This window comes from Schistocerca cancellata, chromosome 1, assembly GCF_023864275.1.
Source record: "Schistocerca cancellata isolate TAMUIC-IGC-003103 chromosome 1, iqSchCanc2.1, whole genome shotgun sequence".
Classification (NCBI taxonomy): domain Eukaryota; kingdom Metazoa; phylum Arthropoda; class Insecta; order Orthoptera; family Acrididae; genus Schistocerca; species Schistocerca cancellata.
The window spans coordinates 233,191,848-233,217,532 of NC_064626.1; the positions used below are offsets into that span (position 1 = coordinate 233,191,848).

Consider the following 25,685-nt stretch of genomic DNA (forward strand, 5'->3'; position numbering starts at 1 on the left):
TTTGTACAGGGTTGGGAGGATCATAATGGTGTGTAAAGGCCTTAGTGAGATCCTCAGTATATTTCGAGAGGGACCACTCTTCACTGCAGATGCGACAACCACAGGTGGCTAGGCTGTATGGAATGGGTGGCAGCTGTCGAAGTGGAGATACTGCTGGTGTTTAGTATGATATGGACAGAGGTACTGATGTAGCCATCTTTGAGATGAAGGTCGACATCTAGGAAGGTGGCTTGTTGTGTTGAGTAGGACCAGGTGAAGCAAATGGAGAACTTTTGAGATTCTGGAGGAATGTGGTTAGGGTGTCCTCACCCTCGATCCAGATCGCAAAGATGTTATCAATGAATCTGAACCAGGTGAGGGGTTTAGGATTCTGAATGTTTAGGGAGGAGTCCTCTAGATGGCCCTTGAATTGGTTGGCATAGGATTGTCTTGTTTGGGTGCCCAGAGCTGTGCTCTGGATTTGTTTGTAGGTAATGCCTTCAAAGTAGAAGTAATCCTTCCTGGAAAGTGAGAATTATGTGTGGAAGCAGCACTTTAGCAAACAAGATTTAAAGTTAAGTACAGGCCCAGCACCCACTTTTAATTTGCATGAATTTCTGAAACATTTCACAATCTGCTGCAGCTTAAAAGATTCAGTCTGAATACTTGTTTTGGTTTTATGCATGACTTATGAACTGAATGGGATCTTGTGTTGGAAACCAGGAAGTGTACATAACATGGTATCTTTGACTGCAAGGAAGAGTGTTGTTTGATTTCCAGTGATATTTGCAGCTGTTGGATTTCATATTGAATATGCAGCAGAATTTTTGTAACTTCTAAATCCCATTTATTTTTGTTCACTAGGGTTCATTTAGATTGATGGAATCTCTTGTAGAAGAATGTGGAAAGATATGAATATGAAAAATTACTTTTCAGGGTTCAAAATTTAAGGAGCTGTACTAGTGTGTGTAGAGCGTTGCCTACAGAACTTCTGTGCAATCTTTTCTTGAAATATTACCTGATTAGGTTTTGTACAATACTAAAATGCCAAATACAGATGCGACCAATATGATGCTGTAAACAGAACCTGGATTATTCTGAAAAAAAATGACGTTTTGCCATTCGTGCACAACAAGAAATTTTGGAAAATAGCTGTGAAATTTGCTTAGAGCTTGTTTAAACAACTTTGTGTAATCTCCAGCAGGTGGTATTAAGGAAATGTGTTTTAAACAGTGTGTATGATCATTTTAAAAAATAAGAAATGTTTCCAGAATATATGAGATTATTCTAACTGACCACACAAATAATTATGCAGAGGTAATAGTTTTTGCTTTGTACCATCTGTTAATGAATTAGCTATGTGCTAGTGTGAGGTAGTCTGTTACAGCATAATGTTTTTTGGAGTGTGAGATATGGTAACACACCATCAGTGTATCATTGATCCTGATTAATTTTATCAGCTATTTTTGACTAATGTTGGGATTCTGATCCTGGCTTGAGTTATCTTAGAAACAAATATCCTTACACATGCAACTAACATATTTTTCATTTTTGGCTTATTTATTTGTGCAAACCAGTGCATCTTGCCATCAAAATTTCTTCTTCACAAAATATCACTCAGTAAAGGAACTGTCAAGGAGTTCAGCCGTTATGGATCAAATTCACTTAATTTGGTGTGTTTAACAATTCTCTTCCTGAGTCGGCTTGCACGTACACTCGGAGATTCCTAGATGATGCCTTTGAATAAGCAGTACTTACTTTTCTGTCATCCCCTCAGCTTTACTTTCACCATTGGTAGAGCAAATGCCCATGAAAGGCAAAGGTCCTGAGTTAAAGTCTTGGTCTGGCACACAGTTTTAATCTGCCAGGAAGTTTCATATCAGTGCACACTCTGCTGCAGAGTGAAAATCGTTCTGGAAATGTGATCTTCCTTCCTTTTTTTTTCTCCTCCTTCACTGATATCAGGATGTAATATTTGTATTCTGCTGAATAGCTAATGGCTGTATCCCCCCCCCCCCCCCCTCAATAAAGGAAGAAGGTGTTTTGCTATTATCAATTAAATGTCTCATTACTTATCATCTCACACACACTGCCACTGATAAACTAACCCCAGTTAAAAATATCAGCAACTCATTCACAGTGGTTGATCACTGGAATTTCAAAAAATATCATTAGACAATATCTTGTAAGTGCAGTTTTTTAATTCCCCCACTTTTAGCATAAGGTTTATTTTTGACCGTTTATAAAAATCGTTGCTTTGTTGGAAACATTTGTTCACTTCTGCTTTTGTCTACTATGTGTTGTCAGATTCAGAGCATGTATTGGCTTGTAAATCCACTTTTATGCGCAGCTGTCCAGTGAATAATTATGTAAATAGAAATACACTGACGAGCCAAAGAAACAGGTACATCTGCCTAATATCATGTAGGGCCCTGCGAGCGCACAGAAGTGCCACAGCACAATGTGGCATGGACTCGACTAATGTCTGAAGAAGTGCTGTAGGGTATTGACACCATGAATCCTGCAGGGCTGTCCATAAATCCATAAGAGTATGAGGGGGTGGAGATCTCTCATGAACAGCATGTTGCAAGGCATCCAAGATGTGCTATAAAATGTAACTGTCTGGGGAGTTTGGTGGCCAGCAGAAGTGTTTAAACTCAGAAGAGTGTTCCTGGAGCCACTCTGTAGCAATTCTGTACATGTGAGGTGTCCCATAGTCCTTCTGGAATTGCCATGTCTGTAGGAATGCACAATGTACGTGAAAGGATGCTTATGTACAAGTCACCTGTCAGAGTCGTATCTAGACATATCAGGGGTCCCACGTCTCTCCAGCTGCATGTGTCCCACACAATTACAGTGTCTCCACCAGTTTGAGCAATCCCCTGCTGACATGCAGGGTCCACAAATTCATGAGGTTGTCGCCATGCCCGTACACTTCCATTTGCTCGATACAATTTGAAACGAGACTCGTCTGACCAGGCAACATGTTTCCAGTCGTCAGCAGTCCAATGTCGGTGTTGACGGGCCTAGGTGAGGGGCAAAGCTTTGTGCCACAGAGTCATCAAGGGTACGCAAGTGGGCCTTAGGTTCCGAAAGCATATATTGATTATGTTTCTTTGAATGGTTCGTATGCTAGCACTTGTTGATGGCCCAGCATTGAAATCTGCAGCAATTTGTGGAAGGGTTGCCACATCAACAATTCTCTTCAGTCGTCGTTGGTTCCATTCTTGCAGTATCTTTTTTCAGCTGCAGTGATGTCAGAGATTCAATGCTTTACCAGATTCCTAATATTCATGGTATGTCGTGAAATAGTTGTACAGGAAAATCCCCACTTCATTGCTACCTTGGAGGTGCTGTGCCCCATCACTTGTGTAATGACACGTTCCAACTCAGTTAAATCTCGATAGCCTGCCATTGTAGCAGCAGTAAATGATCTAAAACAACTGTGCCAGACACTTGTCTTACATAGGCGTTGCCAACCGCGGTGCCGTATTCTGCCTGTTTACATAGCTCTGCCTTTGAATACGAATTCCTATACCAGTTACTTTTGTGCTTCAGTGTATACAAGTTTGTTACTGCAAAATTGTAACTCTTTGAAAGTTATTCACCAATTTCTTTGAAATTTTGACACAATATTGCATTTGAATACATACATTCTTCTTTACCTATATGCACATTTTTATATACCTAGTGGAATAAAACACACACACACACACACACACACACACACACACACACACACACACCACATGGCAGTCCAGTAGATATATAAAAACATATGCATATTTGAATGCAGTGTTGTCAAAATTTCAAAGGAATTGGTGAAGAACTTCTGAAGATTTACAATTTTGTACACACACAAATTTATAGCCATGTAAATGAAATGTAAATGTTCTTGCGTTCAAAATCTTAAATCTCCAAAAGTTCTTTTGAATTGCTTTGAAATAATGACACAATCTTGCATCCAAATATGCATTTTTTTAATAAAATTATTTTATGAATATATATGTAACATGCAGAAAATATAAAGGCGAAACATTATTACCAAAAATCTAATTTTTGACTGATTTACTTCAAAGTTTTACATAATACTGTGATAAATATTTGAAGACTCACTCTCTCTCTCTCTCTCTCTCTCTCTCTCTCTCTCTGTGTGTGTGTGTGTGTGTGTGTGTGTGTGTGTGTGTGTGTGTGTGTAATGTTTGTAGCAGACAGGTTAGTTGTATTTATGGCTTATCAGCTTATAGAGATAGAAAGTGGAAAGGAGGATATGGGCAGATGGAGGGGGGGGGGGGGAGATGGACATAGAAAGAGGGAGGAGATGATATGTGGGGGGGGGGAGAAGGATGAGGAGATTAGAACATATGTCCATTTCCAATAATTGTTAGAAACGTGTGCTTTGTTTTCTTTTTTTTTCCATTTAACCAGTCTGAGCCAAGGCAATGTGTGGATGGTAACACCTAGTTATATTAAAAAAGCAATTACAATTGATGAAACTTCCTGGCAGATTAAAACTGTGTGCCCGACCGAGACTCGAACTCGGGACCTTTGCCTTTCACGGGCAAGTGCTCTACCAACTGAGCTACCGAAGCACGACTCACGCCCGGTACTCACAGCTTTACTTCTGCCAGTACCTCGTCTCCTACCTTCCAAACTTTACAGAAGCTCTCCTGCGAACCTTGCAGAACTAGCACTCCTGAAAGAAAGGATATTGCGGAGACATGGCTTAGCCACAGCCTGGGGGATGTTTCCAGAATGAGATTTTCACTCTGCAGCGGAGTGTGCGCTGATATGAAACTTCCTGGCAGATTAAAACTGTGTGCCCGACCGAGACTCGAACTCGGGACCTTTGCCTTTCGCGGGCAAGTGCTCTACCAACTGAGCTACCAAAGCACGACTCACGCCCGGTACTCACAGCTTTACTTCTGCCAGTACCTCGTCTCCTACCTTCCAAACTTTACAGAAGCTCTCCTGCGAACCTTGCAGAACTAGCACTCCTGAAAGAAAGGATATTGCGGAGACATGGCTTAGCCACAGCCTGGGGGATGTTTCCAGAATGAGATTTTCACTCTGCAGCGGAGTGTGCGCTGATATGAAACTTCCTGGCAGATTAAAACTGTGTGCCCGACCGAGACTCGAACTCGGGACCTTTGCCTTTCGCGGGCAAGTGCTCTACCGACTGAGCTACCGAAGCACGACTCACGCCCGGTACTCACAGCTTTACTTCTGCCAGTACCTCGTCTCCTACCTTCCAAACTTTACAGAAGCTCTCCTGCGAACCTTGCTTCGGTAGCTCAGTTGGTAGAGCACTTGCCCGCGAAAGGCAAAGGTCCCGAGTTCGAGTCTCGGTCGGGCACACAGTTTTAATCTGCCAGGAAGTTTCATATCAGCGCACACTCCGCTGCAGAGTGAAAATCTCATTCTGGAATTACAATTGATGTTACTGTAGATGTATTGGTTCATACCACACACAGTGCCTTACTTCTGCGCATTCACACAATTGTAAGTGTAATTTTTGATAATCAGGCTTACGTAACACCATCATCATTGAAACTGTGTGTAAATAGAATGGTATCACAAACGTAATGGGCATTCAGTATAAAAAAGATGGAAAACACAGAAAACAAATCACAGTCTGAATAATTGTGCTGATAATTCAAGCACAGAAGTGGTGCAGAGTGCAAAGGATTACTTTGGGTGAGTAGTCACAACAGCATCACAATGTAAGGATCTAGATTTGAGTCTCACACTGGCATACTGTTTAAAACTATAAGGAAGTTTCATTACAGTGTGCACTGGTCAGTAGAGTGAAAATTCGCTCTGGCTATATGAAAGTTTTGTTTGACATGATTGAGTTCAGAAAATCTGTAGAAGTAGAGAACAGCGGAAGGACAACACTGCGGGAAATATTAATCGCACATTAAAACATAGCAATGTCTTTGACCAAATGCAGCAGACTTGCAAATGTGGAAGATGATAATACTTCCTCACTGTATTGAGAGATTTAAGAAAAAGTCTCTAAATGAGAACAGTAGATTTGCAGTAATGGTCAGAAGTGAATGGGAATGAGTTGAGATGAGAGCATTGTCAAAATCTTTTCTTTTCTCTTCACTTTTAACTGTGTATTGTTGATGTTTTACGTACTTTTGAAAGAACATGGATGTGATCAGCTTAACTTTGTGTATCATAATTCAGTTTCATTGTTTGAGCAATAGCACCTGTACCTACCTATATTGATTGTAATAACTCGTATGTCTTCAGTGGGAACTTCTGATATTTCACTACATTACTTTTAACCCCTTTGCAACACTAGCCAATCTTTGGGTACAGGAGATGTAGGAGGCCATATTTCTGAACGGCTTGCTTTTATTATAATTTTAATTACTGTAGGCCTAATGCTCGCCTTGTGATTAAAATCTTAAAATCAGCATAAATCTGTTCACATACATAGGTGGTTAAATGTATTTTGTTAGTGAACTGATTTTGTTTGTATTAAAATTAAATGTTGAATTACTGTCCTCTTTGCCATTGTTTTTTACACAATGCAAAATATTAAAATGTAAAAAAGCTGTTGATGTACAAATTTTTAAGTGAGTTATAGTAGCATATTTAAAATGTGGAGATGTCATTAATACATGACATTAGCTTCATTTTGCCACATATTGTATTTTGTCCAGGATGATTTTGTGATTAGTCTGACTGGGGACATGCAGATTCTGCAGATTCCACTTTCAATTCTCTCTTCATTTCAGTATTTATAATTTTTATATGAAGTTTCAGAATATTCTGAGGCCATCTCTGTATGAATTTGAAATATTCACTGTTAAATTGAAATTAGGATTGCTCTATGTTCAGGAGGCAGTGCTTTTCAGAACATAACTACTGCAGCAATATTTACTTTTTATTTCACCCGGCAAGATTAGGGCCTTTGGGCCCCCTCTTACTTCTAACCAGAAATCCATAGTGATTCAGCATTATAGTTTGTTTCCTATATGAGCAATATACAGGCACACACACACATATCCATCTATGTGTGTGTGTGCGAGTGTATACCTGTCCTTTTTTCCCCCTGAGGTAAGTCTTTCCGCTCCCGGGATTGGAATGACTCCTTACCCTCTCCCTTAAAACCCATATCCTTTTGTCTTTCCTTCTCCTTCCCTCTTTCCTGACGAGGCAACCGTTGGTTGCGAAAGCTAGAATTTTGTGTGTATGTTTGTGTTTGTTTGTGTGTCTATCGACCTGCCAGCGCTTTTGTTTGGTAAGTCTCATCATCTTTCTTTTTAAATATGTTAAATAATTTAGTTAGATGTGAATGTGTTGAGGTGAACTTCTTTAGCCAGAAATTTGCTATTTTATCATTTCCAGGGGCTTTCCAATTGTGCATAGAATTAATTGCTCGGGTGACTTCATGTTGAAAAATTATCACTTCAGGCATTTGTGGTATCATCTTGTATGAGTCTGTTTCTGCTTGTATCCACCGTGCATGCCTGTTATGTTGTACCGGGTTTGACCATATGTCACTTTAGAAGGAAACAAAACCAAACATTCAACACAAACCAAAAGAGATTTTACCAAACAATAGATAACACACACATTAAAATAGACAATCCACCAACCATAACAGACATGGAACACTTCTGGAGCAACATATGGTCAAACCCGGTACAACATAACAGGCATGCACGGTGGATACAAGCAGAAACAGACTCATACAAGATGATACTACAAATGCCTGAAGTGATAATTTTGCAACATGAAGTCACCCAAGCAATTAATTCTATGCACAATTGGAAAGCCCCTGGAAATGATAAAATAGCAAATTTCTGGCTAAAGAAGTTCACCTCAACACATTCACATCTAACTAAATTATTTAACATATCTAAAAAGAAAGATGATGAGACTTACCAAACAAAAGCGCTGGCAGGTCGATAGACACACAAACAAACACAAACATACACACAAAATTCAGCTCAATGAGTCAGCTCAGTGAGTGAATTTTGTGTGTATGTTTGTGTTTGTTTGTGTGTCTATCGACCTGCCAGCACTTTTGTTTGGTAAGTCTCATCATCTTTCTTTTTAGATATATTTTTTCCACGTGGAATGTTTCCCTCTATTATATTCATAAATTATTTAACAGTTACATTGCAGACCCATACACATTCCCTGATACACTTACACATGGAATAACCTATCTGAAACCTAAAGATCAAGCAGACACAGCAAACCCAGCTAAATATCGCCCCATAACATGCCTACCAACAATTATTATTATAATAATAATAATAATAATAATAATAATAATAATAATAACAATAATAATTACTATTATTATTATTATTATTATTATTATTATTCTATCGATGGGATTGTGGAAACATCATGTCTGTTACCATTAGGGAAACAGTGTAATTCGAAACCGAACATTTCACAATTAGCAGTATCGGGGTTAATCATGCGGAACAATTTATTCAGAAGGGTAATACGCGTTAGGTGGAACAGTGCGCAGGTCCGACAGCGTGTTTATACTGTATGTGCTGTCCACCAGACAGGGACTAGTTGCGAGCAGAGTAACGCGCCTGTGATAGACTCCAATGTACATGCATACACGTATCAAATTTTCTCATTGTAAACCGTAGAGGTTTGTGTCAGACGTATGACACACACAAAAGGATGAATATGTGGATATGGTGCTGGTCCTTGGTGCATCTGATAACTGGGCTGGCGTTGCCATTTGTGAATGTGCTGCTAGATATCCTCGTCGACACCACCCAGATAAAAATGTGTTTCATCATCTGGAGCTGCACCTTCTGGAGTCAGGTTCTCTCCTTCCACCATTACGTGACAGAAGTCATCCTGGACTTGCCATACTCCAGCTACTGAGGAAGCTATTCTGGAGATTGTACACCAAGAACGTCAACGAAGTACACGTAGCGTAGCAAGGCAGCTGTGTGTCTCGCAATGCATGGTCGTTAGCGTGCTGCACGAGCATGGTCTGCACCCCTATCATTATGCTTTCACACAACACATGCATCCTGCATATCACAATCAGCGGATACCATTCTGTGAATGGTCCCAACAACAACAGGAAGCCAACAATTACTTCATGAGCACCAAAATATGGTCAGATGAAGCAGCATTCGCTCGTGAGGGTGTCTTTGATATGCACAATGCCCACCATTGGTGTGGGGTTAACCCGCATGTCACCCACGACCTGGGATATCAAGTTTGCTTTGGTATCAATGACTGGGCTGGAATATTGGGCGACAGGTGTTTGGGCCCCTACATGGTGCCTGACTGGTTGACTGCACAAAGGTATCATGCATTCCTTTCAAACCTGCCTAGTGTACTGGAAGATGTTCCACTAAACGTTCAGCATAGGATATGGTTCCAACAAGATGATGCACCTCTACACTCTGGAATTAATGTGTGGCAGTATTTGGACAGAACATTTCCAGGGAAGTGGCTCGGACATGGAGATCCAGTTGTATGGCCACCACATTCACCTGACCAAAATTCCCTGGATTTTTCCTGTGGAGACACCTGAAAGAGCACATTTACTCTACTCTACTGACAAATGTGGAAGAATTGGAACCACATGTTCATGCTGCTCTTGTTACTGTGGACACAGCTTTGCTGCAAAGGGTACAGATCTGTATGATCTGGCAGGTTGCGCAATGTTTGGAAGAGCAGGGAGGTCGCTTTGAGCATCTGTTGTTCTGAGGACATCGTATTCTATTGTGAAGGTCATGCTGTCATTAATATGGACGTTATTATTGTCACTGGTTGCTAATGTGAGACATCTGTGTGCTCATATTACATGTAGTATAAATGACAAGTAGATGTGAAAATGCTTTTGTAGTTATTCTGTCCTGTGATAGGTCATTTGTTTCAACGGTCTGTTTCTTATTTGTCTAACCTCATATTTGGTATTTTCACCGTTACAGATTGTTGTAAATTTAGGATACATGTGATCTAAGAAACGGTGTATATTACAGTATGGAATGTCAGAATGAAATTAGCAATTATAAAAAATGCGCCCCCACCCAGGACCGAACCCTTGACCTCCTGTGTGCTAACCCAAAATTCTGTCCACTGCACCAACTGTACAGCACAGCTGAGATGTGCTGACAAATGTATTTACTAAACATGTGGTTACAGTGTTGCCAGATTGACACTCTTTAACGTCCTTTTCCTGCTGGATGGACTAGCCGGAAGAAATTTTGTGAGAGACATTTTTTTATCACTGGCATGTGAGGAGCCCAAGTGTGCGAATTTCGCTTCACCCTGTATAGTCATGGTACTACTATTGTTACTTCTACCACCATCACCACCACCACCACCACCACCACCACCACCATCACCACCACTATGATTATGCCAAAGATCATTTACTTTTTAAAAAAATGGTAATTGGATACCTTTAAGAAAACAGAGCAAGGTGGCGCAGTGGTTAGCACACTGGACTCGCATTCGGGAGGACGACGGTTCAATCCCGTGTCCGGCCATCCTGATTTAGGTTTTCCGTGATTTCCCTAAATCGCTCCAGGCAAATGCCGGGATGGTTCCTCTGAAAGGGCACGGCCGACTTCCTTCCCTATCCTTCCCTAATACGATGAGACCGATGACCTCGCTGTTTGGTCTCTTTCCCCAAAACCAACCAACTAACCTTTAAGAAATACTGGAGGGACTTTCATTAAAATGTCTGTTGATCAACTTTCTGTGCGATATGAGGATGGCCTATGACTTGTTTTGGTTTAGTTTAAGACCCACATTTTATGGTCATCACAATACAAAACAGTCCATTGCCTTCAGATGAGGAATCCGAAAACAGTTTATACATTGCTTTTAAGGTGCACTTAAGTCAGAAAACCAGTAGATATAAAAATAGCAGTAAGTCAGTTGTATCTCAGATCTCTATCAATCTGTCTTCAGGATGTGCTAATCTCAATTAAACTAAATGGTTGAAGGGATTCATCCAAGCTGTGAAATAAACATGGAAAAGTGATATTGTGATCAGGATCTGACCAGATATTAGGGATGACTCAAAACAAACCCAATGAAGCTAGACTATCTGGCCTGTGCTCATCAACAGCAGAATGCCAAGTATAGACAGAAAAGTAAACAATGAGGAACGCCACTGAGTCCCATGCTGCTGTATGGCAGAAGTTATAGGGTGGCCATGACCACCTGTTGGCTGGCGAAATAGTATTTGATGCCACATCAGAGTGGTGCAAGCACTGTTTAAGTTCCGCTTGGTCGCAAAGATCGTATCCCATGCTCTCTGGGAGACTGTTAAAGTTGCCAGGTGAAGACACCAGATCCCTCTGCTGTCTCCAATGGCCACATGTTGTCGGAAGTGTCCTGGACAAGGTTTTGGAAGGTGAACTGGTGTTGTGGCACTTAAGATCACCGGCTGCTGTGAGGAATTGAGAATGTCTGGCATTTTGCTGGAACATGATGATGTGGTCGTTGTTGGCTGTTGCTGCATGAAGATCTCCTTCTCCATGCCTCTGTCCAATAAAATTACTGCTCATATTTGTGAGTTCAGGCTGTATTTGTAAGATTGTGGGGCTGGAAATGGTGAGCTTTTGGGTTTAGGGTGCACCACTGGATATGGTGTAGTCGGTAGATATGTGTGGTGTTGTCTCGTACAATGGCACTCCAAACTTATGTGTTAACTGGTGTGATGTGTAGCCCATGGGTGTTAACTGTTGATGTTAACCACTGATCCTGGTATGGATATGACTTTTACTCAATACGAATGTGCCCTTATTGCTGTTGCTGGTGGGTGTCTGCAGTCTCTGGAGCCGTGGGGCCAGGAAATGAAGTGTTTGTAGCTACCTTCCATGAAGGAACTCTGTCGGGCTACAGTCTTAGCTGGGTGTGGTGCTGTACATGCTCAGGAAAAGTGTAAATGTTACTGTTGTGATCCTACTGCTTTCAGCATTGGCTTTCTAAATATATGTGTCATACACTCTGCTTCATCAGTGGAAGATGGATGAAATGGTGGACCAAGAATGTGTGTTTTATGCCATTTGATGTGCAGAGTTGTTTAAAAGCTGTTGTCATGAATTGGGGATCATTGACTGATATTATAGTTTGGTGTAGCCCTTTGGTGGCTTGAATCTGGACTAGCACATTTATTGTGGCTTGTTCTGGTGAACACCATGCATACCATATATGGGTATTTACGGTAAGCAACTACGACTGTTAGTCACATACAGCCTAGAAATAGACTCACAAAGTCCAAATGAATGCGGTCCCGTGGTTTATTGGGGGGGGGGGGGGGGGGTGGTGCTGCCTGTGCAAGGCACAAGCTGTTCAGTTTTGTGTCACAGCTCCCATGTCACTGTTTAAGACTGGTCAGTAAGTGCATCATCACAGTTGGGCTTTCAGTTGTGACATTCCCCATTGCCATCAATGAAGTATTTGTAAAATGTATGGCAGGAATGATGACACTGTGCGTATTTGCTTCAGTGCATGTTAAGAGGACATTGTTTGTGACTGACATATGGTGGTAGATATGGGATAGTATCTGGGGGACCTCATCTGATTCGTGCAACTGTTATGAGAAATCCTTCCTTCCAGTATTTGTCTCCTTCCTGCATCTATGTGTAAACATAAGATACTGGTTGTAAACATAAGATGCTGGTTAAAGTCCAGGTTTGGTTCCATTGAAAGGCTAGATCGAGCATCTGCATTTGCATGATATGCTCTTGGCTCCTGTTTAATTGCATAGTTGCAGGAGCTTATGAAAAGTACTCAACTTTGGAAACATTGGGCTATTTGTTCCAGAAGACTGGAGTGAGCCAAATACCACTGCCAGTGTGTGTGGGATGTGATTAAATTGCACTGCTTCTATGGTCGCAGGTTCGAATCCTGCCTCGGGCATGGATGTGTGAGATGTCCTTAGGTTAGTTAGGTTTAAGTAGTTCTAAGTCTAGGGGACTGATGACCTCAGATGTTAAGTCCTATAGTGCTTAGAGCCATTTGAATCACTTTTTTTTTATTAAATTGAAATTAATTCTGAATAGGTAAATACAGAATTTCTTAATAGAAAATACAATTGCCAACACCTTCTTTTCTATATGTGAATAGTTCTTTAGTGTAGGTGCCAACATCTTTGGCACATAGCTAATAGATTATTCAGTATCATTATCGTTCCTATATATCAGTACAGCACCAACGCCAAATGGAGAGACATTCTTGGCCACAACAATTGGACATGATTGTAAAAATGATGTAAGAGAAGGGCACTGAGTGCAGCATATACTTTATCTTTGTGGAAGTGCACTCACAGACAACTACCCATCTACAAGGGACACATTCCTTCTGCAACTAGTTTAATGATTGAATAATATGGGCTGCTTGTGGGAGGGACTGCAAATTGATAGCTGTTACATAGCGGTCAGTGGACTTGATCCCTTCTTTGTTTAGGAGGTACCTGAGGTATCCCACTTGCTCTTGGAAAAAAATAACAAAATAACATTTGTCTAAGCAGCACTTTAGCCCTTTGTAACATGATGTGTTTCCCAAGCACCCCCGATTCATAGTGCTTGTACCGATGACGTTATCTAGACAGTTAGTGCAAGTGGATACAAACATGGATAACTCTTCCAGCTACCTCTGGAAGGTTGCAGGAGCAGGAGAGATCCCAAATGGCAAGCCCTTGCATTTGTATAAGCCAAAGGGAGTGTTGATAACTGTGTTGTTTTGCAGTGCCTCGTCCGATGGTATTCACAAATATGCCTCGGCAAGGTCGGTCCAAGAATAATAATCTCCTCCAACAAGCTTTGAGAGTTAGTTTCCTAGACATGATGTATGATAGGATTTTACTTATGCCTGGGCATTGATTGTTAATTTAAAATCTCCGCAAAGTGGGACCGAGCTATACTTGCGCCTGAACATTAAGTGTTGATTTAAAATCTCCACATAGGTGGACGACACAATTAAGTTTTGTGACTTCTACCATGAGCATAGCTCAAGTGCTTGTTTTATCTGGTTCAATCAGTAGAGACAGTGAAGTTCCTGATTAATAGCTGCCCATAATGAATGGCAGAAATAGGACAGAGTTTCTGGTCACAAGAGGATACAAGTCTGGAAATCCGTGGTGCACCCCAGGCCAGGTTTGAATAAGGATTAAATGAGGCACAGAGTTAGTCAAGATCCTGGAAGGCAACTCTATCAAAGAACGCCTGAACATTGTCATTGGCAGAGAATCAAAATAATGAGAAGGAATCCAGAATGAAAATGTTTCTGGCTGAGTGACTGTTGACAACACATTGTGATATCAGCCATGTGACCTTATTATAGACCTAAAGTGCGCGTCATTTACGACGGCGGCCAAGTTTAGGTTCGTTCTGCACATCTGATGTCACAAAACACAGTCAGCCAGTGAACAGAGAACGGCATTGCCAGAGCTTGACTGCAGTGCAGAACACGGACGAGTGGGTCCAGTTTTAGAAACGTTCAGTCATAAATAAAGTAATTGAACAAAAGCAATGTCTTGATAGCAGACTTTCTTTTATAGAAAGTTTGGAAAAAGCATTCTTTATACCAATTGCTTCATATTCTATTAAGTAATTAAACCAAACAAGCAATAAGCCTCCTAATTCAGGCGATAGCAAGGAAAGGTGTTTGTATCATTCTCACAAACCGCTTTTTCGCAATAAAGAACAGCGGTAATTGTTTATTTCCTATTGTACGTCGATGAAACGTGAATAATTCATAGTCACACCAACAGTGTTTGTCGGTATTTTGTGTGACTTTTAGAGTCCTTCAGGAGCTCATTAAAATGACGAGCTGCGTTAGCATAATGGTTAAGGTGTTTGTCTTCTGAGAGGAAGGTTCAGAGTTCATACCTTGTTCGGTGCTTAATATTTTGTTTATTTAAAAACAGTATCGAAGTGTCTTACTTCATGAATTTTATTCGTTTGAATGTAATTTTTTGAAATGTCTAGTTCTTTGTCTTTTCATTATAATCATAATAAGTTTTCGGTTTTTCTAATTTTGTCCTCCAATATTTCTTTTCACAGCAATTAAAAACAATGAAAAGGTGCACATACAATATTCATTTTATCTATTTTGTTTGTATATCTTCTCTTCCGCAGTCGCTGTTTTACTATTCATATTGAAATATATTCTTTGTGACAGTATTAAAAGTATTATTTAGAGCAGAATTTCGTTGCCGAGCTACTTGATAGTCTGATGCAATTCTTTGCTTCGCTGCTTTGGCAACATCATCATATTCAATGTTTTCGTCAACTGATCTATGTTTTGGCAAGTATTTGCTGTCCATTGTGACAAACACAAATTTTTTGCGCATTGCACCTCACTGACAATATATTTTAGTTTCTATGTTTTATTACGTCCACAATTCAGTTTTGTGTACTTCGCCAATTTTAATCAGAACTTTTTAGAAAAAAGCAAAATGACTCTGATATAAATAAAACTTTTGTTACAGTCGCAAAAGACGGAATATTTCTCAATATTACATACGACACCTATCTGGTACTTAAATTAAATGAGTTATTGTCATACAGTAAATTTTATATGAGATTTAGGTATATTGTCCACATTTCGTTCTCAACATTGTGGCATCTAAAATCGACCATACGGAAAGTATATGCTATGCACTTTTACCTCTTTTTAACTCTTCAAAATTTCGTGCAATGGTTTACTATATTTAATGCTGCACAATAACTGCGTTGAACATTGAAACAAAATTAAGTTATTTATGAGGGGGAAGGTATCAGCCAAGAAGATGTGTAAAAATCAAATTTTTGGGCCAAATAGTTTTTGTGAAATCGAATGATAAGTGTGTCAAAGCAGTCGGAACACCATGTGTCTGCACAGGCGAGCAGCAGTGATGACAAAATCGGGGGAGCACGTCTCTGTAGCAGCGAAAGGGTTAATGCGGCTTCGGTGGCTTTACTTCATAAACTGCACGCTCCCTCTTAAACGTAAGTTTGCGAACTATGCTATACTATAGCGCTACTTCTCTTGGCGCGTGCGTTGTTTGCAATTGGCAACGCAGCAATCTCCCACGTCTGGGTGGGCATGCGCGAGCCGCCAAGATAAAAGAATTCAACTATAGACTATTGCGAATTTATCCTGGAGGGCTTTGAACTGTGATCATATGTTATCAACGTAGAAAAGAATGGAACTAATTCTGGGGAGGTTTACCATGTAAACTTTGTCTCCTGTGTCCACCCGGAGAAAGATGTCATTGTTCGCATTTGTGGTATATATGAACAGCTTGTTAGCTAATGATTGAATGGGGAACTATTGCCTGAAGTTGCATGCACCATTCCTTGATGCATGCAGAGGATTAGATCTGATTGTCCTGACGGTTTACAGCAGACCGTTGGGAGATGTTCATCTTTTCCACAACAGGCACAGTGCTCCCAGTGATCTGGACACTCAGCACATGCATGTGCTTGGAAGCAGTCAGGGCATGATGGGAGTCCCCACTGCGGATGGCAGTGGGATAAGACTGACTATTCAGAGATCATTGATACATCTAACATTGATTGTGAATCCCATAGACCTTGTCTTGGAAGTGGTTTATGGGTATTTCCTGGCCCTGGTGCACTGTGTGGCATGTGGACTGTTGCTACTTGCGGTCAGGTCATGACGTGCTAGTTTGCTGGCTATGCGATTTTCAAAGAGTGGACCTTCCAATCCAGAGTTGTATAGTTTGGAGTGTGGCTTGTGTAGTTGTGGATCTGGAGCCAATTGGACAATTAAAGAGTTGGCATATTAAGTTTTGAATAGGGGTTGTGGCAGTGTGATGTAATAAATAGTGTGTAAGGTGAAATATATATTGTAGTAGAATATGATCAAAAATGAACAGAAAATTTTATCTTTAGAAAAATGCTATCTGTGACTTACAGAAGTAATTGTTTCAAAACAAACACTTATTCTTTATCTAAAGTACATTAATGTAGACAGTTTTGTTCTAGTTGTGTTCCTGGTGGCTCAGACTAGCTTATACACTGTACATAATTAGAATACTTGAACTGTGTGACTATGTCATGAAGGATAGCACCCCTATTAGCTAGTGACACACCAGTAGCTATTCAGGGCTACGTTTCATAATTTGTAAAATTAATTTAAGTAAATGGAAAGTGCCTTACATCAAAAACATTTAAATCATTGGACCAGTATGTGAACAGTGTACTGATATGTTGAGTTTTGGTGTGTCTTTTTAACAGGTGTTGTGCCCAGTGTGCCGAGAACCAATCACATATGACATGGACCTGCTTTCTTCTGCCCCACCTCCTATGGATGTAGAAAATGCGAGGCAATTTGAATTGAGTGACGATCTTCGTAGCCTACAGCAGCAGATGGCATCACTATTTAGTTATCAGAAACAGCGAGGTGGAATTATTGATCCAGAAGCTGAAGAATCAAAACTTGTTTTGGTGACAGAAACACCAGAGGTAAATCTAGACAAGAAGCTGTTCATAACTGCTTTGTGTGTGTGTTTGTGTTTGTGTTTGTGTGTGTGTTTGTGTTTGTGTGTGTGTTTTGCACAGTAGTGAAGATGAACAAGTGCTCATATCTTTCAAGGTGCACTTTTTAGAGAACATGTTTATTTGACATTTTACTTCAAATAAGCATTCCTTCAGATAATATCCCTGAATACTGACCACTCCTGGGACACCATGTATTTTTAAATTATCCTCTCTCTGCTTCCACCTCCCTCCCGCCCCCCTCTACCCCCTCCCCCCTACCCTTAATCCCCTCTGTTCTTTCATCCTTCTCCTCTTCATTCATCCTTCAGTTTCAAAGTTATTGAATGAATAACAATTCCACAGGCATGGACTCTACATTGTTTTGATCTGTTATTTAGGCACAGATTTTTATATTTAAGGTATGAGTCTTCATTTTTTGTGTAATATGCAATTGTATACATTATGTTTATTGTCACACTACATGTGGCCTGTTGAAGCAAAATTCCACTTTCACGTGCTACTGACTTGCCCTTAGAAAACATTTTAGTACAGGAGTCCTTTTGTAGCCCTTTTTGCAAGGTGTAAATCTTAAAAGTCAAAGCAGTTGTCTCTTTGAACTTTTTTATTGATTACAAAACTTAATACTTAAAAGTATAAATTGAAAGAGACCTTGAAAAAATTTTTGTATAACTTTCTTGTACCATAACTCAGTAAAAATATTTCCGGGTTTTTGTTTTCCACAAAATTAAAGCAATTGCTGCTTGGATAGGAAGTGCAGACACATGTAACTGGCCAGAAGATCATCATCATAGGAGACATAAAAAGGCATTCGTGAAAAGGGAAAGAAAGGTGTATGAGGAAGTGTTGGGAGTCAAAGGGTAGGGAAGAAAAAACAAGGAAGGACGATTAAGATTTTTATAAAAGGAATGGACTAGCAGCAGAACATCTGGTTTAAGAAGAAGGAATGTCATAAGGCAACATGGTACAGCTATGATGTGTTGATTAAATCTGAGGTTGACTGCATAATAAGTGATCAAGACGTTAAGTACAGTCACAGATGTCATCTTCCATAGCCCTAGGTAGTTATCACCATCATTTAGTAATGAGAGATGGATTAGTGAGGAAAAGGGGCATCAAGCTAAGAAAGCAAGATAAGAAGTGTATGTGAAAGAAAAGAAATGCAAAGATGATTTCCAGAAAATAGTAATGAGCAAAATACCAAGAAATGAAATGCTGTTATAAGAAGAGGACTGAGGAGGGTTCAAACCAACAATGGTCAAATTGGCAGAAAAAGTGTGCAGATGAACCAGTGATTGGAAAGATGGAAAGAAGCATTGAGGTGTAAAGATTGAGTTGCAAAGAAAAACAAAGTATTTTGTATATGGTTTCAAGAGAAACAGAGGAAGCAAGAAAAGAATACACTGAGAAGAAAATGGTTAAAAGATTGGTAGTGGGAGAGAAAAAGAAATTAATGAAAGAGTGGGCAAAAATGGTGGAAGAGAACAGTGAGGGAAGTGAGGTACCCAGTGGAACGGTTAAGGCTAAGAAGAAGGGATGTTGGATAATGTCAGGATTATCAATAAAGAAGGAATAAATGTTGACAAAGTACAGAAAATCAGAGACGTGGAAAGAATATTTTGAAGAGTTGCTAAACCACAAGTTAAATGTAATGGAACAGGCAAATGAGTAGCATGGGGACATAAAGGGTGTCAAGACAGACCTAACGTGGACAGAATTAGAGGAAGTGATAAAGACCATGAAAGAAGGAAAAGTGCCTGGACTGGATGAATAAGTGTGGAATGAGAGAGTAGCTGTCACTGTTGGAGTATATGGAATGAAGGGAGGACATCTGAAGACTGGAAAAAGGGAACGATTGTTTCATTCTGAAGAAGGTTTGCAAGAAAATCTCAGAATTATAGAGAAGTTAATTTTTATGTGCCATGCAGCTAAGATATTTAATAATATGCTAGAAAAGAAAGTACAGAAGATAATAGGAGGAGGACTGTATGGATTTAGACCATTAAGGTCGACAAGTGATCCAATTTTTGGTGTAAGGCAGCTCCAGGAGAGAAACTATGATAATGATTTAGTAATGGTATTCCAGGACATTGAGATGGTGTATGATAGTGTGAAAAGAAGCAAGCTCTCCACAACATGTTAGTCCATCCTTAGGCCAATCCCAATCCCCTGCCACAGTAATCATATTACTGTGGAAGTCCCAGATGCAGGGCCTGCCGAATCTACTCACCCAGCAATTCCTATTCCAGTCCTGTCTTTGTGTTCCAGCTCAGCTTTTTATACTGGTACGACTAACAACTAGTTATCCATCAGCATGAATGGCCAAAATGTGACCAAGAGCAAAGTGGAGCACCCTGTTGCACAACATGCAGCTGAACATAGCATGCTTTATTTCAGCGGCTGCTTCACAACCTGGGCCATCTGGATTCTTCCCTCCACCACTAGCTTTTCTGGACTGCTGAGATGGGAGTTATTCTTAAAACGCTTCCTCTATTCCCGAAATCATCCCAGCCTTAACCTACAATAACATGTTGTTCCCACACCCTTTTCCCCTTTTCTGCTCGTCTACTTTTGGTTCCTTTCTTCCCTTCCCTCCCTCACCCACAGCTTCCTGAAGCTGCACAGGGTAGCCTTGTCTGCTGCCTCTAGCTCCTGCATGCTCAGCAAGGCAGCACTGTTTCCTCTTCCCTGTTGTGTACATTGCTATCCCTCCCCCTTCCCCACTTCACTGCTACTCATTTCAATAAGTCTGGCCTGAACAGCCAGAGATAGTGGTCATGTGTATGCAAAGTGTGCTTGGTTGTATGAATGTTTGTGTATTTCATTTTCCGATGAAGGCTTTGGCCATAAGCTTAAAATGGAACAGTCTTTTCATTGTTCCTGTCTGCACCTCAATGTGTCATCTATACGGCGAGTAGCAATCTATCCTTTCCCTAATTGTTGAAAAACAGACTTTAATTTTTTAAGTATAAGTGACAATCAAAAACTTCCCATTTGAGGGCATTGCTACTGCTTATATGCAACATAGAAGTGAACACATTCCACTTTTAGCCTGCCCATACTTGCCTGTTACCAGGCAGGCAAGCTGCCGCATGTAAGCTGGAGAACAGGCAGGCTGCCGTACTCCCATCCAAGTCAAGCTATGCCCAACCCAAGCAGGCTAAGGGAATCTTGCTTGCCTGCCCATCTTCCCACTGTGCTATGCTACATTGCAGTCTGTTCTGTACATTTACATTGTAGTGCTATGAGTAGCGTTCAGAAGTTGATGAAAAGTTCCTTTTCGTCGTATTTTGGGATTATTTATTCATTTCAAAGTGAACGGTTTTCACTGCAGCTTCACCCTCTTTTGACCAGTGCTGACTGTTCTCAATTCGAACCATCGTCAGGTCACCTCTAATATAAATGTTTTCTGTAGTAAGCAAAACCATCGCGGAAAGTCGAAACCTTTGGCACCTAACAACTTGAAGATGTTTATCATACTGCAACGGCAACTAAAGTAAGCTTTTGGGAGTCTTTTTTTCTGTAACCTTAGTGCAGTTCAGCCAAATATGACCCCAGTTATACTAATTTTAATTTCTTTTTCTTGGATGTGTATTTTGAGTTCACTGAATTCCATGGCCAAAATAGTGCATTCTAAATTCCCCAAATGTCTTATAGCTAATGCAGATTCATTTTCCATATTATGTTAATCTAAAAAGGACATGTCTGAAAGAAGAAGAAAGTATGTTATATACCACTAGAATGTGGTTTGCAATACCCTCTGAGAGCCATATTTTTTTCCTATTTCAGTCAGTGTTTGCCCTAAATGTAGAAATCCTGTGTACTGCTAAATGGCCTGAAGTCCTTAGAACACATTTCCACACACCTGTCAGACACTAAGTCTTTGTCATCATTCAGAATGTTTATGGAGGGACGAAACTGATTGTCAAATTTATGAACATATTGTAATATACAGGGTGATTCAAAAAGAATACAACAACTTTAAAAATGTGTATTTAATGAAAGAAACATAATATAACCTTCTGTTATACATCATTACAAAGAGTATTTAAAAAGGTTTTTTTTTTTCACTCAAAATCACGTTCAGAGATGTTCAATATGGCCCCCTCCAGACACTCGAGCAATATCAACCCGATACTCCAACTCGTTCCACACTCTCTGTAGCATATCGGGCGTAACAGTTTGGATAGCTGCTGTTATTTCTTGTTTCAAATCATCAATGGTGGCTGGGAGAGGTGGCCGAAACACCATATCCTTAACATACCCCCATAAGAAAAAATAGCAGGGGGTAAGATCAGGGCTTCTTGGAGGCCAGTGATGAAGTGCTCTGTCACGGGCTGCCTGGCGGCCGATCTATCGCCTCGGGTAGTTGACGTTCAGGTAGTTACGGACAGATAAGTGCCAATGTGGTGGTGCTCCATCCTGCAGAAATATGAATTGTTGTGCTTCTTGTTCGAGCTGAGGGAACAGACAATTCTCTAACATCTCCAGATACTGTAGTCCAGTTACAGTAGCACCTTCGAAGAAAAAGGGACTAAAAACTTTATTGGCTGTAATGGCACAGAAAACATTCACCTTAGGCGAGTCATGTTCCTACTGAGTTGTTTCCCGCAGATTCTCAGTGCCCCATATACAGACATTGTGACGGTTGACTTTCCCGTTAGTGTGGAAAGTTGCTTCATCACTAAACACAATCTTTGAAACGAAAGATTCGTCTGTTTCCATTTGAGCAAGGATAAAATCACAGAAATCGATTCTTTTAATCTTATCAGCTTAAGACAGTGCTTGAACCAATTTCAGGCGATAAGGTTTCATAACTAACCTTTTTCGTAGAACTCTCCATACAGTTGATTGTGGAATTTGCAGCTCTCTGCTAGCTCTGCGAGTTGATTTTCCTGGGCTGCGAACAAATGCTTGCTGGATGCGTGCTACATTTTCATCACTCGTTCTCGGCCATCCAGAACTTTTCCCTTTGCACAAACACCCATTCTCTGTAAACTGTTTATACCAACGTTTAATACACCACCTATCAGGAGGTTTAACACCATACTTCGTTCGAAATGCACGCTGAACAACTGTCGTCGATTCACTTCTGCCGTACTCAATAACACAAAAAGCTTTCTGTTGAGCGGTCGCCATCTTAGCATCAACTGACGCTGACGCCTAGTCAACAGCGCCTCAAGCGAACAAATGTACAACTAAATGAAACTTTATAGCTCACTTAATTTGCCGACAGATAGTGCTTAGCTCTGCCTTTTGTCGTTGCAGAGTTTTAAATTCCTAAAGTTGTGGTATTCTTTTTGAATCACCCTGTACTATAGGTTCCTGAACAACCATTTGTAGCTTTTTACACAATTTGCATTGCGAGACACCTATCGATTTATGTGAAGCTGCTTCTTAAACACATGAAACCTTCTTCCCTGCTGGACTTGGGCTCTGTTTAGTGACTGGTATATGTTTCCCAATTTTTAATTTCTCCTCTGTCTCCTTCAGTCTGGTTTGTTCATTTTGGTGCTTCCATCATCATGATAATGAGCTGCAGTGAAACTACCTACACAAGCATATACCTGTCCGGTCTGTAGTCACATTGGATTGATAGCATAATCTGTTGTCAGATGCAGCAGGCAGAGCAGATCCAATGAAGCTTGCCAGGCTTGTGGCAACCCAAGTTGGCCTGCATTAGTACTCATGAACTCTTGTGTCTCACTGTGGCAGGTTGAGCTGCTTTAATGGTAACAGTGGAAATAGAGGCAGGCAGGCAGGCTGGAAGGAGAATTTCTACACCTCTGGTGCAACACGGCATGTCTCTGAGACAAGGGACTAGTGTGGCATTCGTATCTTCCCGACATTGGGTAAATGCGGAAACTTGAACTATGGTGATGTTATTACCAAATGCTTACAAACAAGAACAACATGGTGTTATTCTTTTCTTGCTGGCAACGGACAAACACTGGTAGGCATCTGTCAGAGACTGAAGAATGTGTGTGGGGCAACACATCTGTCGAAAACAACCAGTGTGGAATGTTGTGCACCAAGGAGTGCTGCTGCTTCATGATAATGTATATCCCTATATCACAAATGTCGTAATACTGATGTTACACCGACTGAAGTGGGAGACACTTGAGCACCTGTCCTATAGTTCTGATCTCTCCTCTTGTGCTTATCACACCTTTGGTCCCTTAAGAAAGGCCATGAAGGGTTGACAATTCCTGTCGGCTGAGGGTCCGCAGCAGGTGGCTATGGGTAGCAAGTGGTTACGGGTTTCTTCAGGCAGAAGAACACAGTGTTTTACCAAACAGGTATCTTCAACCTGGTGCATTGGTGGGGTGATTACCACAGTGCTCATGGCAATTGAAATACCAATTTTGGACTGTACTACCTTTGAAAGCAAAATTTTTAACTGCCTCTTATACTTTGATGTGAGACTTCTTTTAGTTGATCATAGAAGAAAGTGCATTCTGAGCACTTGACTTCCTAGTTCTGAATAGGCTGAAATCGGGGGACCCAACAGTAAGTAGAATCTTAAACCCATCCTATGACAGAGCAGTTCCTGCTCCATCACAGGCGCTAACAGCAACTCCTCTGCAGAAAAGTGCTGTAAGCGTAATAAAGTGTAGATAATATGTGATGGAGGCAGAACTAGATTGCTTGGTAGTATATACACTGCGTAGAACTTGTTTGCTCTTTTCACTGCACCTTCTTCTATTAGCACCCAGGAAAAAGTTTATAGAATGTACATGTCTTCGTAGACTGAACTAAAATGGTGGATGTTTTTGCTCAATGCTTGTCTGTGTGTGAACTTACAGAGTGAGGACACTGCTGGATCCAGTATACCACAACAACCACTCCCACGGTTAGCCCCTGTTGTGCCACCAGGGAGTAGGGATTGGAGGAGGGGCCAGGGTATGCGGAGCAGGGCTGCCTTTAGGGGACGCAGAGGCTCTTCACGTGGTAAACCACCTCAACAGGCTGCTACATCTAGATGACGTTGGCTGATTAAAGGAAGCAGCATAAATAAAATAAATGGAAAGAGAAAAAGAGCACATGGACAGCTTTAAATGATCACTTTTTCACACAGGAGCTCAGGAGATATAAGTTCCTTGTTGTTCTGTATGTGTTTCTCCTGTATTACAATGCTGAGATTATTTATATGAGCTTATTTTACACTGATTTGTACATAGATGTATTTATGTTTCTTGTTTGTATAGAAAATTTGCAATGTAGAACCCAAACTTCAAATTTTTGTTCTTTGAACATGAGGCAGCTAAATTATTATTATAATTATAAATAATACTCTTTGTATGATATTAAACATATGTGTTTACTTTGTGAAATAAATTGTGAATTGCTAATGTGTTATAACAAAGTTGGTCAGTGTGCATTTAGTAAGTCTGCATGCTTTTGTGACCATTGTCATAGAAGATTTTACCTTCAGTGTGTGTCTGTCCTTTCTTCTTCTGGGTCTCATAACCACTCCCTCAAAGAGATAAATTTGACTGTATGTTATATGGCCTGCTCTTCAGGTTTCCTTAGTTTGTTATTTAGAAGCATGTGATTATTTCTGTGAATTATGTGTGGACCTAAGTGAGGTCTCTAGAGATTACTATAGGCGGAGCACATTGAATTACCAAGAAATCATGCATTTGGTGTGTTGAGGATTACATTTCATTTTTTATTTTATTCTCCAGCAATTCAAAATTTTGCACCTTTATTTTGTTGAAGTTGGTCTACTGTAAATTAAAATTTAAAAGGAGTCTTTGATATTTGTTTGTACAAAGAATTTTGAATTGTAAAACATTTACAGTGTCATCTTCCCCCTTTATTAACAATACATATTCAAGAATAAATTTTGGAAATGACCAATTCAGAAATGGTAAGACTTTTACAATCCTTCAAATGCAGCTTTTAGTTTATTATTCTTTGTATGTAGGGATGACATTTATCAATAGTATGTACATCCCCCTGCAGTGTCAGGAGCTATAATAGACTTGTGGTAATTTCTTGCCTATCTTAAAAGGCAACTAAAATGAGTCTTGCACATAGTCCAGTTTTTGCATTGATGACATGGCTATTATTAAGACACCGGTCAGTTTTAGCTCATTACACAACCTCTCCCTCAACCTTCTTAGCTTACTTTTATGGTGCTTTTTTATGGTTTGACCTCCCCTTTTCCAAAAGTTAACAAAGTTGTGGGCTGTTTTGGGAAGGACACTTTATACGGTGCATAAT

At 40.3% G+C, this 25,685-nt stretch overlaps 1 protein-coding gene and 1 non-coding gene across 3 annotated transcripts in view; one reads left to right on the forward strand and one right to left on the reverse strand.

Moving 5' to 3' along the window:
* Positions 1-25,208, forward strand: part of LOC126169966 (E3 ubiquitin-protein ligase RNF25) — a 46,781-nt gene extending 21,573 nt beyond the window's left edge. The window contains exons 5-6 of one of the 2 annotated variants that reach the window (XM_049920686.1): positions 17,196-17,423; positions 24,263-25,207. In XM_049920686.1, the coding sequence (XP_049776643.1) occupies positions 17,196-17,423; positions 24,263-24,442 (408 nt within the window). In that variant the 3' untranslated portion in view covers positions 24,443-25,207. Of the gene's footprint in view, positions 1-17,195; positions 17,424-24,262 lie in introns of both variants that reach the window. The other variant, XM_049920687.1, reaches the window with a different exon arrangement.
* Trnas-uga (transfer RNA serine (anticodon UGA)) lies at positions 4,498-4,572 on the reverse strand. Its single transcript has one exon. It is a non-coding gene; the product is annotated as a tRNA-Ser (tRNA).
* Positions 25,209-25,685: the final 477 nt, after the last annotated feature.